Below are 15,861 nucleotides of genomic sequence, written 5' to 3'. Positions count from 1 at the left end.
TGGATGGATGGATGGTTGGATGGTTAGATGGATGGAAGGATGGATGGATGGATGGATGGATGGATGGATGGATGGATGGGTGGATGGATGATTGGATGGATGGATGGATGGTTGGATGGATGGATGATTGGATGGATAGGTGGATGGATGGATGGATGGTTGGATGAATGACTGGATGGGCAGGCAGACAAGGGAATGAGCTGATGGGTGGATAAGTGGAGGAATAAGCAGGTGGGAAGAAGGAAGGAAGACAAGGAAGGGGTATAAAGACTTCCCTGACATCTGTTGCTCTACTAGCCCTGCACTGAGACTCGCTAAACCATTCAATCTCTGCGCACCAAATGTCCTGTCAGTCATGATTAAAATGAGATCAATCTAAGTGACAAGAAGAGATGAACATAAAGTGATTCCAGAAGAAAATCAAAGTAGTGATCTCCCAGCAAGAAAATAAAAGAGAAAAACCTAATAGTTTTGAAGCAGAGGCCACAAGAAGTGAGCTCATTCACTGGAGGGGCTGAGTAGTCTTCAACTCTGGGGAGTGACGAGGCAGCCAGGCACCCAGGCTGGGCCCTTGGGACAGGAAGGATGTCCCCTCTGCTGGCCCCAAGTCTCTCCCACCCAGCCAGTGACAGCAGACACAGACACAGATGACCAGCCACCAGACACTGGGGTGAGGATGTGGTGGCCAGGGACATCACCAGAGCTGTGTCAGGGCTGGTGAGGGGCTGCCCCAAAGCTAGACCAGAAAACACTGCTGAAGACACAGACCTGCTCTGCTCTGTTTGCCAAACACAGCCCAGGCCAAGCCACTGCCCACCACTCCCTGGGGAGTCCCTGTCATTGTCCTAATCCTCCAAGACCTCTTATAGTCTGAAGGTCATTCAATGACATGATAGCTCATTTCAAGTACCCATCAACAACCGGAAGAGACTGGAAAAGCTTCCCTCCAATTTTCCCTAATGTCCCACAGTGCCCACAGCCAAACACCACATATCCATCACAAGGCCCGCGCATCCCGCCTGAAACCCAGTTCCTGCTTGTGTTCTCCCTTTAGCTCTGGAAACAACCCAAGAGCTGCCCATCTTACATCCTGCAGTCCCTTGGGACTTGAAGACAGTCACTCCGTCCCGACTCTTCTTTCAAGACCATATGTCCTGCACTGCACCCCAGGAGGACAAGTGGGTGGCAAGGGGCCCAAGCTTCCACCCCACACCCAACCCTGCTCGACCACAGCTGCTTTCCAACAGCCCGAGTCAGCTTCACACTGATCCACCTCAGCTCTGAGCGCCACTGGGGGTGGGCATGTGCTCTAAACTCCACCTGTCAGCCTCACAACCTCAGAGGTACTTGCAATCATCAGTGCATCTGAGCTTGGCCATGCAAGCTTCTACATCCTGGAATAACAGCGTGTGCGTATGGATGACTGGGCACACATGGGCACTGGTATAAGCCCTCCATGAGCATCAGCTCACTCAGCCTCACAGCAGCACACTGGCTCTATTTTTAGTAGCTGGAGAGGTTTAGCCACCTGCTGAGGTCATGCAGAGGCAAGATGCAAACCCAGAGAGGCTGGCTCCAGGTTCTATGCTCTCAGTGGCATCATGATGACATCAGGAAGAAGCACAATCCCCCAGCTGCTTCCACGTATGCCAAGCCCACTCAACGGCATGTCCTTCTGTTGGGCAGCCTCTCTTTGTCTGGTGCAGCGCTGGGCACTGGGATGAGATGAGGAGCAAGAGCCAGGCTCCCACCAGCCACAGCCCGGATGAATACTCAGTGGGGAGACCCTCCCTGCCCCCCATTACTCACTGACCAGCCCAAGACCTGCTGTCAGGGACTTGTTGCTCAGGCAGCCGTAACAGGTTGGGTGATTTTAAACAAAGAAATGCATTTTCTTAACAATTCTGGAGGCCGGAAGTCCAAGACCAAGAGGCCAGAGGAGTTAGTCTCTGGTGACGCCTCTCTCCCCGGCTTACAGACCTGGCCACCCTCTGACTGCCCTTAGCAGACCTGCCCTCTGTATGAGTACAGACACACAGCCAGCTCTGGTCTCTTCCTCTTTCACAGCCACTGGTCTTAAGGAATTAGAGCTGTGCCCCAGGACCTCACTTCACTTAATGACCTCTTTCCACACCCTGTCTCCAAGTCAGTGACACGGGAGGTGGCCGTGTGTTCTGAACTGACTTGTGATCTCCCAAACTCATCTGTGAAGCCCTAACCCCTTGTGGGACTCTGACAGCCATCAGTGGGTCAGAGCCACAATACACTCTGCAAGCTGGGGCTCAGTGTCCCGAGAACGGATGACCCAGGGACCACATGCGGGCTGTGGCCTTCCTGGAAGATGGACAGCCGCAGGGCTCTGGGGTGTGCACGTGGAAATCAGCCCTGAGCAAGGGCAGCTGAGTATCCCAGGAAGCCCAGCAGCATGCACGAGTCTCCCACACACAGCACAGGGGAGCCACCGAGGTGAGGCCAGCAGGACACAGGGCCAAGGAGAAGTGCACAGGCTGAGGGGGTCCCACAGGGCCCTGAAGACAGAACGAGAACTTGGGCTCTGGTACTTCCTGGGGAGTCTGGAAGGCCACGAGGGTGACGAGATAGCTGGGACGGTGCTAAGGACTTAGAACTGCATCTGTGTGTCCCATACAGGGCTCTTCCTGGTGCAGATCCCCTACTGTGGCACCAGCAGCACCCGGGTCCTTGCTGGAGACACAAAGCCCCAGCTCCACCCCAGAGCTGCTAGTGGGGGAGCCCAACCCCTGGACCACTCCGAATTTCAAACCTTTGGCAGCTGCTTTTGGGGATGGTGACCACTTTGTCTTACTCCATGCAAAATGAATCCCATTGGATGGGCTGTACTTCCTTGGCTCTCCCACTCCCTGCACACCCACAGTGGTGTCCCCAGCTCCGTTCCTTTTTGGGAAGAGGCTTCCCAGCCTCCCCACGTGGGCCTCAGAATCCTCACAAGCCACCCTCCCACTCCCACTCCCACCAAGTAGTTTCCTTCCCCTGTGTCCCCGCGAACAGTTTAATTTGGCATGGCGTTTTGGACACAACGGTAGAGGATAGCTAGCAAGGCTAGCCTTGGGGAGAAAATCTGCAGAATGCCACCGAAATGAGAGATAATCGCGAAAAAGCAGATGTCTGGGCAAAGTTTAAAAGCACCAGGCATGCTCAGCCTTGAGCGAATGTCACGCGGGGCCAGGCGGGGGCGGGGAGAGCGGCGGTGACAGTTCTCTAATACCGCAGGAATGCACACGGGAGGGAGCGACCCGTCTTTCCATGCATCAGCCAGCACAGCACCGGGTCTCAGGTCTCTGTCAGGAAAACATATGTGATGTGTGCAAGCCGGAGGCAAACAGAAGCTGCCCAAGGGGCCGGTGAGATCATCCGCGCCGGACACGCACACACTGAGATCACAGCGGCCCGGCTCACCGGCCAGCAGAGGGACATCAGCCGTGTGTGGACCAAGAGGGGTCTGGGCCCTGCCAGGCTCTGTGCCAGGTCTCCCCTTCGCCTGGCAACAGGTGGGCAGGGCTGATGCTGATGTCAGGCGCTGTGTTCCAGACACCCAGGAATCCACGGGACACTATGCGCCTCTGTGAACACTGCAGGCCCTTGCTGCCTGGAGGGCAGGAGCCAGGTGTGTGTTCAGGGGAAAGCCCACCGGCCCTTTCCTGCAGGCAACTCCTGTCTTCCCAGTAACCCGTCACAGCTGAGCTGCAGGAATCTCTGCACCAGGGCCGCACACAGGTCTCACTCATGCCTCATCAGCACCCACAGGCCCATCTTATAGATGAAGAAACTGAGGCTTAGAGCAGGTTACTGACTTGCCCCTGTTCCCACTGCTGGTCACGGTTAGGATGAGATGTGAGTACAGGGTTCTCCAACGTCGGAACCCATGATCATGGTTGTGGCCCTACAGTGCCAGGACCAGAGTGTGCACATCAGACACCAACAAGGAACCAATCCAAGACCCTCAGAGCTCAGCAGAGGCTGGGCCTTGGATAGCGTTCAGCAGAATGAGACCCCCAGGCTGTCTCTGCTCTCTACCCACTGCCCCCATCCCGCTCCAGCACTGGGTAAGACGACAGACGGAGTCTCTCCAGGAACACCCCTGCCTTGCCTCATCGGCACTGCCCCATGCCTAGCCCGACACGACTCCACCACAGGCCTCGGTGAACTCGGGACTGCTGGTGGCATAGATGTCCCCATACATCTTCACCCTCTTGGAAACTAGCAAGGGCACAGGGGTCCCAGCAGACCCTCAAGACCACAGGCCTGTGCCCAGTGCTGTCCTCAGAGGGACCCTCATGCAGGTCTGTGGCAAGGCTGCTGCAATTAGAGGGGATATTTGCAGGCACAGCCATCGCAGCCTCTGCTAACCCCATCTCCTCTTCGCCGCAATTCTGAGTCCATCTGCTTCTCTCCCCATGCCACCTTCTGGGGGCCTGGAGACAGGTGCAAGGCATTTTCTCACCTGCCGGAAGAGCCGGCTCTCCCTGCACCAGCACCAGCGTTAGCAACTCTGTCATGAGGCTCCCCCGGGCTCGCTCTCCCTTCCTCAGCCCATCCAGCTCAGGGTCCAGCTGAGCCACTCCTGACCAGGGACCACAGAACCAAACACCCACCTCACCCTATGGAAAGGGCCCGGCCAAAGTGCAGGAACCCAGCCACAGTCAGGGCCAGGGTCTCGGCCACACCCACCAGAGGGAAGAACATGGCCAGGGGCAGCTGGGGCCAGGGCTGGCTGGCTGTGCAGCAGACCCAGTGGGAGGGAGGGGAGGAGGACTTGCGTGCTATTGAGGCCATTGCAGCCGACATCAGACGTGGAGTCAGGTGAATGAAACCTCTTCCCTCTTGATGGGAACCTGGACTCAAGCCTGGCAATATACACTCCTGGGGAGACTCGGCTTTTCTTCCAGCTTCCGCAGGTGCACTGGGGCTTAGAGCAGGCTCTCCCCTCAAGCCAAGAGACAGCAAAGGCCCAGAGAAGACAACAGTGGGGAAGGAGGGGGAAGGAGGCCATCCAGAGCTTCTCCCGGCTGCTCTTTTCCAAACCACAATATGGGAGATGGAGGCAGAGATGGCTTCTGGAGGACTGGCCTTGTGGACTCCAGCCTGTGACTGTGACTGTCCCGTCCCAGATAGCCCCGAAAGGCCCAGTGCCCATTGATGTACCCAGCCACAGCCTTACGTGCGTACCTCAGCCGCCCCACCAGACGTGCTCGTCCTGAACCAACCGTCCTCCCTGGTCACAGCCCATGGCTCTGTGGCCACAAGGCCCATGCTCCCTGTGGCCCCCACAGTGAGCAGCACACCTCTGGGGTGCAGATGGGCAGGATGCCATCTTAAGGGGGCAGAATGTGTTCCCTGCGTGTGGTCAACTGGCACCCTGCAGTGTCACCCCGGGAACCCTGGCCACATCACACCAACTATCACAGCTGTTCTCCACCCCCAGAACAAGGAGGCCGATTAAGACGGTCAGCTACCTTCATGGCGCCCATGGCTTGGAAAGTCACCGCTAATCTGGAGGGAGTCAGTGCCGCCAGCATCGCGTTGAATCTGGCACTCATGTTCTTAATAGGTGAATGGTACTGCCCATCTGGTGTCACGGAGCCAAACCTGTGGTGAGGGGATGGGTGACATGGGAAAGAGGTGGCGTTAGCAAGAAACAAGGAGGTCCCCCACGTGCACACACCCCTCACCCTGGAGCCTCCATGAGCCAGAGAGTAGATTAAGGAGGGAGGGGGGTCCCCCCAGGACCTGCTGAGAAAGGCTCCACTTGTGGGAGGCAACACCAGGCTTTGGTCCGCCACCAGCCTGCAGCCCAGCAGGAGAGGGGTACCAAGACAGCAAGGATGCTACTTTACCACATACATGCAGATGTCTTGCTAGACTATCCATTCTATCCCATTGTGCTTATACCCAGCCGTACATAAACGCCACACTGCCTTGATTGCTGTAGCTTTGAAATGTGTTTTCAGGGGCTGGCACTGTGGCCTAGCACATTAAGCCTCCACATGCAATGCTGGTATCCCATATGGGCACAAGTTCATGTCCTGGCTGCTCTACTTCCGACTGAGCTCCTTGCTGGTGGCCTGAGAAAGTAGTGGAAGATGGCCCAAGTGCTTGGGTCCCTGCACCTGCATGGGAGACCCAGAAGAAGCTCCCCCTGGCTTTGGATCAGTCCAGCTCCTACTGTTGCAGCCATCTGGGGAGTAAACCAAGGGATGGAAGACCTTTCTCTCTGTCTCTCCCTCTCTCTGTCTGTAACTCTGCCTCTCAAATAAAGAAATAAAATCTTTTTTAAAAAATATTTTTTGAAGAGGGGTGGCGAGCAGCATTGTGGTGTACTGGTTTAAGCTACCGCCTGTGACACTGGCGTCCCATACAGGCACCAGTTCAAGTCTCAGCTGCTCCTCTTCCTACCCAGCTTCCTGCTAGTGTGCCTGGGAAAGCAGTGGAAGATGGCCTAGGTCCTTGGGTTCCTGCACTCATGTAGGAGACCTGAAAAAAGCTCCTAGCTCCTGGCTTTGGCCGGTCCCCACCCTGGTATTTGTGGCCATTTGTAGAGTAAATCAACTGATGGAAGATACCTCTCTCCCTCTCTCTGTAATTCTGACTTTCAAATAAATAATCTTTTTTTTTTTTTTTTTTTTTTGACAGGCAGAGTGGATAGTGACAGAGAGAGACAGAGAGAAAGGTCTTCCTTTTGCCGTTGGTTCACCCTCCAATGGCCGCCACAGCCGGCACATCGCGCTGATCCGAAGCCAGAAGCCAGGTGCTTCCTCCTGGTCTCCCATGTGGGTGCAGGGCCCAAGCACTCAGGCCATCCTCCACTGCCTTCCCTGGCCACAGCAGAGAGCTGGCCTGGAAGAGGGGCAACCTGGAAAGAATCCGGCGCCCCGACCGGGACTAGAACCCGGTGTGCCAGCGCCGCTAGGTGGAGGATTAGCCTATTGATCCGCGGCACCAGCCTCAAATAAATAATCTTTAAAATAAATTTTTTGGCTGTTCTGGTCTCTTCCATTTCCATATGATTTTCAAGTTCTGTTTCTCAATTTCTGTCTGGTGAGGCTGTTTAGATCTCATCACGTGGTAGCCTACACCAGCCCTCCCCTCCCCTGCCCTGTGGCTTTCCTTCCCATGCCCCACTGCCCAGAGATGGGTGAGGCTGGTGAGTGACTGGGAAAAACACAGACACCTCTGGGGGGTGGGGACAGTGTCCTCCAACCTGCTTGCGCTCTGGTGGCTCCTGAAGGAGGCTTCAGCATCCACCGAACAACTGCAAGGAAGTTTTTACAGCTTCCATTTTGTCTCATGGCGGGGAGGCAGTGGGGATTTAACCAACAGAGTTTGGTCCAGGCCAAGTCTGTTTCCCAGACATTTTTCTTAGACTTTGGGCATCCACTCTCACATGCATCTGCTGGCAAAACTTGCAGGCCAACCTAAGGAGCAGAATATCCAGGGAAATCTGTCGGAAGGCGCGGGGACCGCTGGTGATGCCCAGCCTGACCCCTGGCTTTGTCCAATGTCAGCATGACTGTGGCTCCTGATATTTACTGGATACATGAAACACGGCTGAGAAAGTGAAAGGTAATGGTGCTCCTTAGCCTCTGCAAAGAGGAACCCAACCTGGCCTCCCTGTGAAGGACTGGAACTTACTCACCCAGACCCAGTGGTCATCACAGCCCGTCACGCTACCAGGGGGCGTCTCACCCACTGCCACCCACGAAGGAGGCAAAGGCGCTGACCAGTTTATATCAGAGAAATAGACCCCAAAGGTCCAACAGTAAAGGATGGGTGACACGACTTCCAGACCATGTATTTAACCCTCTGTGAATGGTGCTGTTAAAAGTGATACTGCAGGGCCGGCTCTGAGGCACAGCAGGTGAAGTGGCAGCCTGTGATGCCAGCATCCCACATAAGTGCCAGTTCCAATTCTGGCTGCTCCACTTCTGACCCAGCTCCCGGTTAATGTGGCTGGGAAAGCCCTGGAAGATGGTTGAAGTACTTGGGCCTGTGCTACCCACATGGCAGATCAGGGTGGAGGGCAAGGCTAGCCCAATCCCAACTGTTGCAGCCATCTGGGGTGTAAACCAGCCAACGAAGGATCTCTCTCTCTCCCTGTGACTCTTTCAAATAAATAAATAAATCTATTAAAAATAATAGTGCGTGTATGCTTACTATTATCTAAGACATTTGCTATGCAATATTGCATGGAAATTACAAGTCATAAAAAATGTATGTGGTAAACCCGGTAAATCTGCAGACGCATCTGCACAGAGAAGCCTGGAAAGGCACAGGAGGGCACTGCAGGAAGTTCATGGGAAAGCAGAGCTCAAAGATAAACTTCTCCGATGCAAGAAAGCTTTGAAACCTATGCATAATTTTTTCTTCATAATACCCTTTTCCCTAGAAGGGGCCATCAAAGAAGGAGGTACCTTTCTCTAAAGGGAAGAGAGAACTTCCGCTTTGCTTATGGCCCTGTCTAAATACTGATGGAGTTTGTGGACTCAGAAGGCTTCCATAGCCTTGGCAGCTCATGACAAGAGCCTCGGGTGATTACTGACGTCATAAATAAGAGTGTCAATTGTTAAATCAACAACAGGAGTCACTGTGCACTTGCTCCCCATGTAGGACCTCTGTCCTTAATGTGTTGCATTACGAGAATTAACAGTAAAACTAGTCTTCAAATAGTACTTTAAACTTTGTGTGTCTGTGTGGGTGCAAACAATTGAAATCTTTATTTAGTATACAGTTGATCTTCTGTATATAAAGATAATTGAAAATGAATCTTAATGAAGAATGGGATGGGAGAGGGAGTAGAAGGTGGGATGGGAATGGGGGTGGGAGGGTGGGTATGGGGGGAAGAACCACTATATTCCTAAATCTATACCTATAAAATTTGTATTCATTAAATAAAAGCTTTCTTTAAAAAATATACCTTTCCCATGAGCTTTCTGAAGACCCCTTACTGACAGGCAGCAATCACCATGTCTGGACAGCAGCATGTTGGCACGTTAGATCATTCTAATTTTTCTCCATTGGCTCATCTCCCTTTTCCAAAGAGTTGTCAGTAGCCTTGAAGGGATGGTTAGGGATATGCAACCTGGGAGACTCAACAGTCGTGTCCAGCTTGGAAGAGCAAGGAGGTAGTGGGCACAGCCTGAGTTAAGAAGAAAACTACTCACTTGTCCAGCAGGTTCTCCCTGGGTATCCGAACCTTGTCAAATATCAAAATACCATTATCCACACCGTGCAAACCTAGGGAGAGCAGAAACAAAATACAGCTCAGAGGCACCCATGCAGCAGCAGCAATACTGTCCCTGCTGCCTCCCCCAACACGCAAAGCCCTTTGTTCTGCTCCCAGAGCTGTTGGTGCTTTTGTGTTTGGGAAGGCGAGGAGGGACACTGTCTCCCTGGTGAGCTGCGCCTGAGCCTTTGGCCGGCGCAGCTCACTCCTGCACCAAGAGAAGGGAGGAGAGCAGACTTCCTCCTGCACAGCCGCAGAGGGCCGCAGGGCTCAGGTGGAGCACACCTACCTCCCCAGCAGGGCTGCGATTAAGAAAGGAAAGCAAGGGCAGGTGCTTGCCCTGGTGGCTAAGCTGCCGCCTGGACGCCAGCAGCCGATGCTGGACTTTCTCAGTTTGAGTCCCAGCTCTGCTGCCGATTCCAGCTTCCTGCTAACACACACCGTGGGAGGCAGCAGGTGACGGCTCAGGAAGTTGCATCCGTGTCACCCAGGGGGAGACCTGGGCTGAGTTCCCAGCTCCCAGTTTCAGCATAGCCCAGCCCATCTGCTGTGGGGACTTGGGCAGTGAACCAGTGGGTGGGAGATCACTTTCTTTCTCTGACTTTTGAATAAATAAAATAGATTTTTTTTTTTATAAAAGCAGAGGGAGAGTGATGGATATGTCAGTTACTCTCATCAGATCACACACGAAACAAGGAGACTTCGAAAAGTTTGTGTAAAAATGGATTTTTTTTTTGGTGTGAAATAAATGTGGACAGGCATGCCTAGTTTTCTCAGAAAATGCATTTCCGTGAACTTTCTGAAGACCCCTTATATGTGTGTCTCGTGATTTCACACTGAACCCCACAGTCGTGCACAGTTAAATGTTAACTTAAAATTTAAAAGAACTTTCTGTGCACCTCTCAGAAAAGAAAGCTAGAGACAGAGAAGGCAGGAAGGCCAGCTTTCCCCGCAAGGACAGGACCCAGGGGCCTCCCCCTCCCAGCGCGTCCTCCTCATCACACAGCTGAGCTTCTGAAGGCAGATGCCCACGGGCAGTGACAGCAGCCACAAGGGCACAGGGGCAGGCCAGGGGACATCTGCCTGAGCCATTTGCTGAAGACACCTGCCGGAGTCGGAGAGCTCAGGGAGGTGTCACCTGGGCCAAGTCTTTCTTCGGGAAATGGCTTTATTTAGAACACGTGCCCATGACAAGGACACGCTTGCACTTAGGAGCCGACGAGGAAAGCAAAGAAGACTTTTCTGTTGCTGTCAGGGTTTCTAGTGCCTGGCAGGAGATCGCAAGAGCACAGCCTTCCCCTCTGCCCTCAGCAACGCTCAACACGTGAGTAAGGCCCTTTCAAGGAAGGGGCCAGAGCCGGAGAGAGGGCCTCAGCCACCCCTGGAGAGACACTGAGAACCCCTGCAAGCCCAGGGGCAGTGCAACCCTGCAGGGCATCCCTGCCTCTGCGACAATGGTGGGGGAACACCAGGGAGGGGTGAGACCAGCCCCTCCACCAAAGGATGCTCTTCTTCCCTCCCCTCCCCCATCTGGCTTCCCTCTTTCTTTCCTGCTGTTCCAGAGGACCTTCTTTGTCTTGGCTTGACCTTGGCCAAGGACAACCAGCGGAGGCGGCAGTCACCGCCTGGTCTCGTGGGTTAAACTGCATTCCTCCCACTCACCAAAAAAAAAAAAAAAAAAAAAAAAACAACAAAATCAAAAATTATATGAACTCCTGTGGCTGTGACCTTACTTGGAGATTTTCTCAGAGATAACCAAGTTAAAATGAGGTCATTAGGACGGGCCTTCTAAAAGGCTGGTGTCCCTATCCGAGGGGGGAATTGGAGACGGATATGCATGCAAATATAACACTGGGGACCATGGAGTCCCTCTTTGATTGCTCTGAGAAGGAAAAAAAGCCTGCTAACACTTGGATGCTAGGCTCCAGCTTCCAGGACGGTGAGACCACACGTTTCTGTGGTAGACACTGTGCAGTTTGTGGCAGGGCAGCCCTAGCACACAGATGCACAGGGTCAATCCTCAGGGGGCAGCAGGACCTCAGCAGCACAGACACCCATGGGGGACTCTGGGGCATGAGAGCTGCATCTCCCTAAGTGCCCACAAGCATAAGAAACGGAGAGAATTCAGAGCAGCATCCCAGGCAAAACTGCCCCATGCCTAGGACATGATGAATGGCACTCTGCCAGTTCTAGATCACTTCAAAAGTCTGGGGAAGGGGCCGGCGCTGTGGTGTAGTGGGTAAAGCCACCAACTGCAGTGCCAGTATCCCATATGGGCACTGGTTCAAGTCCCAGCTGCTCCATTTCCGATCTAGCTCTCTGCTATGGCCTGGGAAAGCAGTGGAAGATGGCCCAAGTCCTTGGGCTCCTGTGCCTGTGTGGGAAACCCAGAAAAAGCTCCTGGCTCCTGACTTTGGATTGGCGCAGCTCCGGCCATTGTGGCCACTGGGGAGCAGATGGAAGACCTCTCTTTCTCTATCTCTTGCTCTCTCTCTCTGCCTCTATTTCTCTCTCTGTGTAACTCTGACTTTCAAATAAATAAATAAATCTTAAAAAAAAAAAAGTCTGGGGAAATGGAATGAATGGACAAGCTTATTTTGATATAAAAATCTGGTTTTTTTTTTTCAAAATATGCATTTCCATTAAGTTTTTGAAGATCCCTTCAAAATATTTGCACTCAAATAAGCATATCTTTCCATTCTATTTCTCTGTAGGTGCATAAAAGACTCTTAATTAGGCTTCCAAAGCAGTGTCTTCTCTGGGGGCTGTTTCCTCTGCCTTCACTGTTTGGGTGGGATGAGTCAGGTTAGAGTCTCCTGGGTGGGGTGGGGAGTGTCTGGGTGGAAGGAATGAGGGCAGGAGTGGGGTCGCCTGGGGACTCACCTTCTTTGTACAGCATGTCGATAGCTGTCACCCCAGGGTACAAGCTCCCGTTTTCATCCCGGATGGGAACGATGAAACAGTGGGGCCCTGTGACAGGCAAAGAGATATTATTAAACTCTCCTTTCCAAAAATACGAATAAAGCTGTATTCACTTCCTGGGATGGCATAAAATTATTTTGATCCCCAAATTCATTCAGGTCCGTGAATGAGCACTGCACATGATCATGCACGATGCTATAATGCAATGATAAACTTCATCACCCTGTCTTCTTAGAAGATAAGGTTTGTACTGAATTTTTTTATGAGATAATAAAGGGTTTTCAGCAAAAAATATCCAGTGAATAACACTAATAAAGAGAGTTATTCCAGCGCTGGCGCCGTGGCTCATTAGGATAATCCTCCGTCTGCGGTGCCGGCATCCCATATGGGCACAGGGTTCTAGTCCCGGTTGCTCCTCTTCCAGTCCAGCTCTCTGCTGTGGCCTGGGAGTGCAGTGGAGGATGGCCCAAGTGCTTGGGCCCCTGCACCTGCATGGGAGACCAGGAGGAAGCACCTGGCTCCTGGCTTCGGATCAGCACAGCGCCGGCTGTGGCAGCCATTTGGTGAGTGAACCAACGGAAGGAAGACCTTTCTCTCTCTCTCTCTCTCTCTCTCTCTCTCTCTCTCTCTCACTGTTTGTAACTCTACCTGTCCAAAAAAAAAAAAAAAAGAGAGAGAGAGAGAGAGTTATTCCAGTTCTCTGCGTGGGTGACTAACCTTGGGATTTTCCATGAATGATGAGCTGGGCAAAGACGGCTGCGTAATTCCCGTGCATGGCGTTGCCGATGTACATCTTCTGGGCATCTTCACAGGGCGTGTCAATAACAAACTCCTACACAGAACAGCAGAGCGACAGAGTGTTCCCTTCTCATCTCAGCTGCTTGGCCCAATGCACCGAGTACTGGGAAGACAGATCCGCAGGGTGCATGGCGCCACCACCACTGGCCAGTGACTCCATAGGCAAGAGGAACGCCGGCCAGCTCAACCCCATGCCTTCACAGCACTGTGCTGCACCTCAACTCACATAACTCACCAGCACATCAGCTTTGGAAATTACTAGAAAGTGACTTTCCAGTGAGTAATCCAACCAGAAAAATAAGTTGCCAGTTTGCAGTCCATAAAAGGTGTTTGGGGTTAGGCGTTCAGCCTGGCAGTTTAGATACCCGTGTCCTACATCAGAGTACCTGGGTTCGATGCCTGGCTTCGACCCAGCTTCCTGGTAATGTAGATCCTCAGAGGCTGTAGTGATGGTTCAAGTAACTGAGTTCCTGCCACCGACGTGGGAAACCTGAACTGAATTCTTGGCTCCCAGCTTCTACCCAGCCCAGTCCCAGCCACTGCAGGCATTGGGGAATGAACCAGCAGATGGGAACGCCTCTCTCTCTCCCCATCCGCGCATAAGTGTGCCTGCCTCTCCAATAAATTAAATAAATAAACAAAAATGTTTATTTTTTTTTTGTTTGGGGGCCAGTGTTGTGGCCCAGTGGGTTAAGCCACTGCCTGCAGCACCAGCATCCCTTATGGGAGCCGGTTCCAGTCTCAGCTGCTCCACTTCCAGCTCCCTGCTAATGGCCTGGGGAAAGCAGTGGAAGATGGCCCAAGTGCTTGGGCTCTTGCACCCACATGGGAGACACGGAAGAAGCTCCTGGCTCCTGGCTCCTGGCTCCTGGCTTCAGCCTGGCCTACCCTCAGCTGTTACAGCCATTTAGGGGGATGAACTAGAAGATGAAAGATTCTCATTCTCCCTCTCTCCCTCTCTCCCTCTCTCCCTTTCTCCCTCTCACTTTCTCTCTCCCTCTCTCCCTCTCCCCCCTTTCCTCTATCTCTCCTTCTTTTTCTCTGTAACTCTTCCAAATAAATAAATAAATCTATTTTTAAAACACCCGCCCATTCTTCCCCTCTCTTCTTTATAACATCTGACTGCTGTGTGCCATGTGGTTAGATTCTTCAGGTCTTTCTTCATTTGTCAACTTCTCTCTCTGGACTACTCTACTCTCACTTTTAAATAATCCATCACCGGCCTGGCTGGGGTAAACCCAGCCATCCTCACACCCCTCACCCCAAATTCCCGACCTGGGAGGCTCCCGACAAAGGAGAGACCATCAGTGGCCTAGGCCCCCCAGTTCATTCCAGAGTCTACATCTGTGTGCTTTCCCTTCGCCCTTCCACGCAAACCGCTGGTGGCCCCGCACATCCCTGCCTCTGTGATGTGGGTGCCTATTTAAACGTAACCAAGCAATGAAAGGCCAGAACTCTCTACCTGGAGCAACACAGGTAGGCAATCTAAGACCTACTCTCACCATTGCTTAGAATATGAGCCCAGTTTTGATTTTTTATTAGGAAGAAATCACTCCCTTAAGCCCTTAGATTGTGGGCTCCCCAATTTCCTAACCAACAAATACAATAACTAAAAGTTGCTGTATCCAAACCTTTAAGACAGAAGCACTTGGAAATGAGTCTCTATCTTATAAGGAAAGAACTGTTGACTGTGCCATGCATTTTGTCTCCATGAAATTAACCCTGGTCTCCGAGAAGCAGAAAGAAAACGCAGGGCTTTTTTGTTTGTTTGCTTGCTTGTTGGTTAGGATTTTCAGTCTCTGCTCAAGCGTGGTCGCATTTTTTCTGCTCTCTGGAAGCAGATGCAAGGGTTACTTTGGAAACGCCACCCTTCCTTCCCAGGCTGTCCGCCATCTTGCACAATACCTGGTCACCCTCCAGCATTTTACCCAGGGTGGGGCGCTGATAGTACTACCCGCTCTGAGTACAGGGCACATGGGACAGGGCAGGGGGCCCAAGGCAAATGGCAGAGAGCTGAGCTGCACTTTTAACTGGAGTTGACAATATTGAAGACATGGCTGAACTAAACCAACAAGCTATTGATCATGCAAAGATCAGCTTGCATTTCAGATTACAAAGGATATAGACTACACTTCTCCTTGGGCCAAGAAATACAGTCTCAAAGCCTAAAACAACATTCCCTGACACATGTTTGCATGGGGAAAGTGCTTTTCAGAAACATAAATGGATAAGCTGAATCTTTTTAAGAGAATTCTCTGGAGGCCACACTTGTCTTATCAGGCCAGCTCGGACTTCTCAAGGAGATGAGTGACTTGAGCCTGGGTGCAGTGGGGGGAGAAAAATAGCAAAATGGCCTTGGGTAAGTGAAGTTCCCCCTTTAGGGGAAGGAGAGGAGGCAGCAGAGGAAACAGTGGCCTGGGAGAAAAGTTCCCGTTGGACAAGGGAAGAGAGCAGGAGGTCACCAGCCCCTGTCACCAGCCAATGCACCCGAGAAAGAAGCTGTGCCACTCTTGGTAACAGGCTTGATTGGGAAAGTTTGCATCAGCCAAAACCCTGCGGTCAGAGCTGGATCTAAACAACACACTCCATGTGCACCGGTTACTGCTATGATTACGTGTCACGCGTGATGACAAAATGATCTGTGTGGTAAGAACTGAAAACATCGGCCTGGACCAGAGAGCTCACAAACACAGGTACCATTGCTAGCCTGCATACAGTGCAAAAAGAAAACCATCTCTCTCAACTCTTGACTGTTCCTACCCCTATGCAATTCCCCTCCCTCCTCCAAGTAAAAATAAAACCACCAACCTGCAGGAATGAATAACCAAAAAGTATGAGATTTAAATAGTCCTTAAGGGAGAGAATGCTCATTTGATCAGCTC

At 52.3% G+C, this 15,861-nt stretch overlaps 1 protein-coding gene across 8 annotated transcripts in view; it reads right to left on the bottom strand.

Annotated features, from left to right (window-relative positions):
• The window catches only part of ACOXL (acyl-CoA oxidase like), a 371,290-nt gene that overhangs the window by 300,784 nt on the left and 54,645 nt on the right, over positions 1 to 15,861 (bottom strand). For all 8 annotated transcript variants that reach the window (XM_089326093.1, XM_089326094.1, XM_089326095.1 and 5 more), the window contains 4 exons: positions 12,899 to 13,013; positions 12,143 to 12,229; positions 9,198 to 9,270; positions 5,493 to 5,625 (listed from right to left, as the gene is read on the bottom strand). In XM_089326093.1, the coding sequence (XP_089182219.1) occupies positions 5,493 to 5,625; positions 9,198 to 9,270; positions 12,143 to 12,229; positions 12,899 to 13,013 (408 nt within the window). The remainder of the gene's footprint in view (positions 1 to 5,492; positions 5,626 to 9,197; positions 9,271 to 12,142; positions 12,230 to 12,898; positions 13,014 to 15,861) is intronic.

The sequence above is a fragment of the Oryctolagus cuniculus genome, chromosome 2, assembly GCF_051225735.1.
Source record: "Oryctolagus cuniculus isolate XC-2025 breed Fujian yellow rabbit chromosome 2, ASM5122573v1, whole genome shotgun sequence".
In the NCBI taxonomy this organism is placed as follows: Eukaryota; Metazoa; Chordata; class Mammalia; order Lagomorpha; family Leporidae; genus Oryctolagus; species Oryctolagus cuniculus.
The sequence above is the reverse complement of the archived record's forward strand: the minus strand, read 5'-3'. Positions and strand labels throughout refer to the sequence as shown.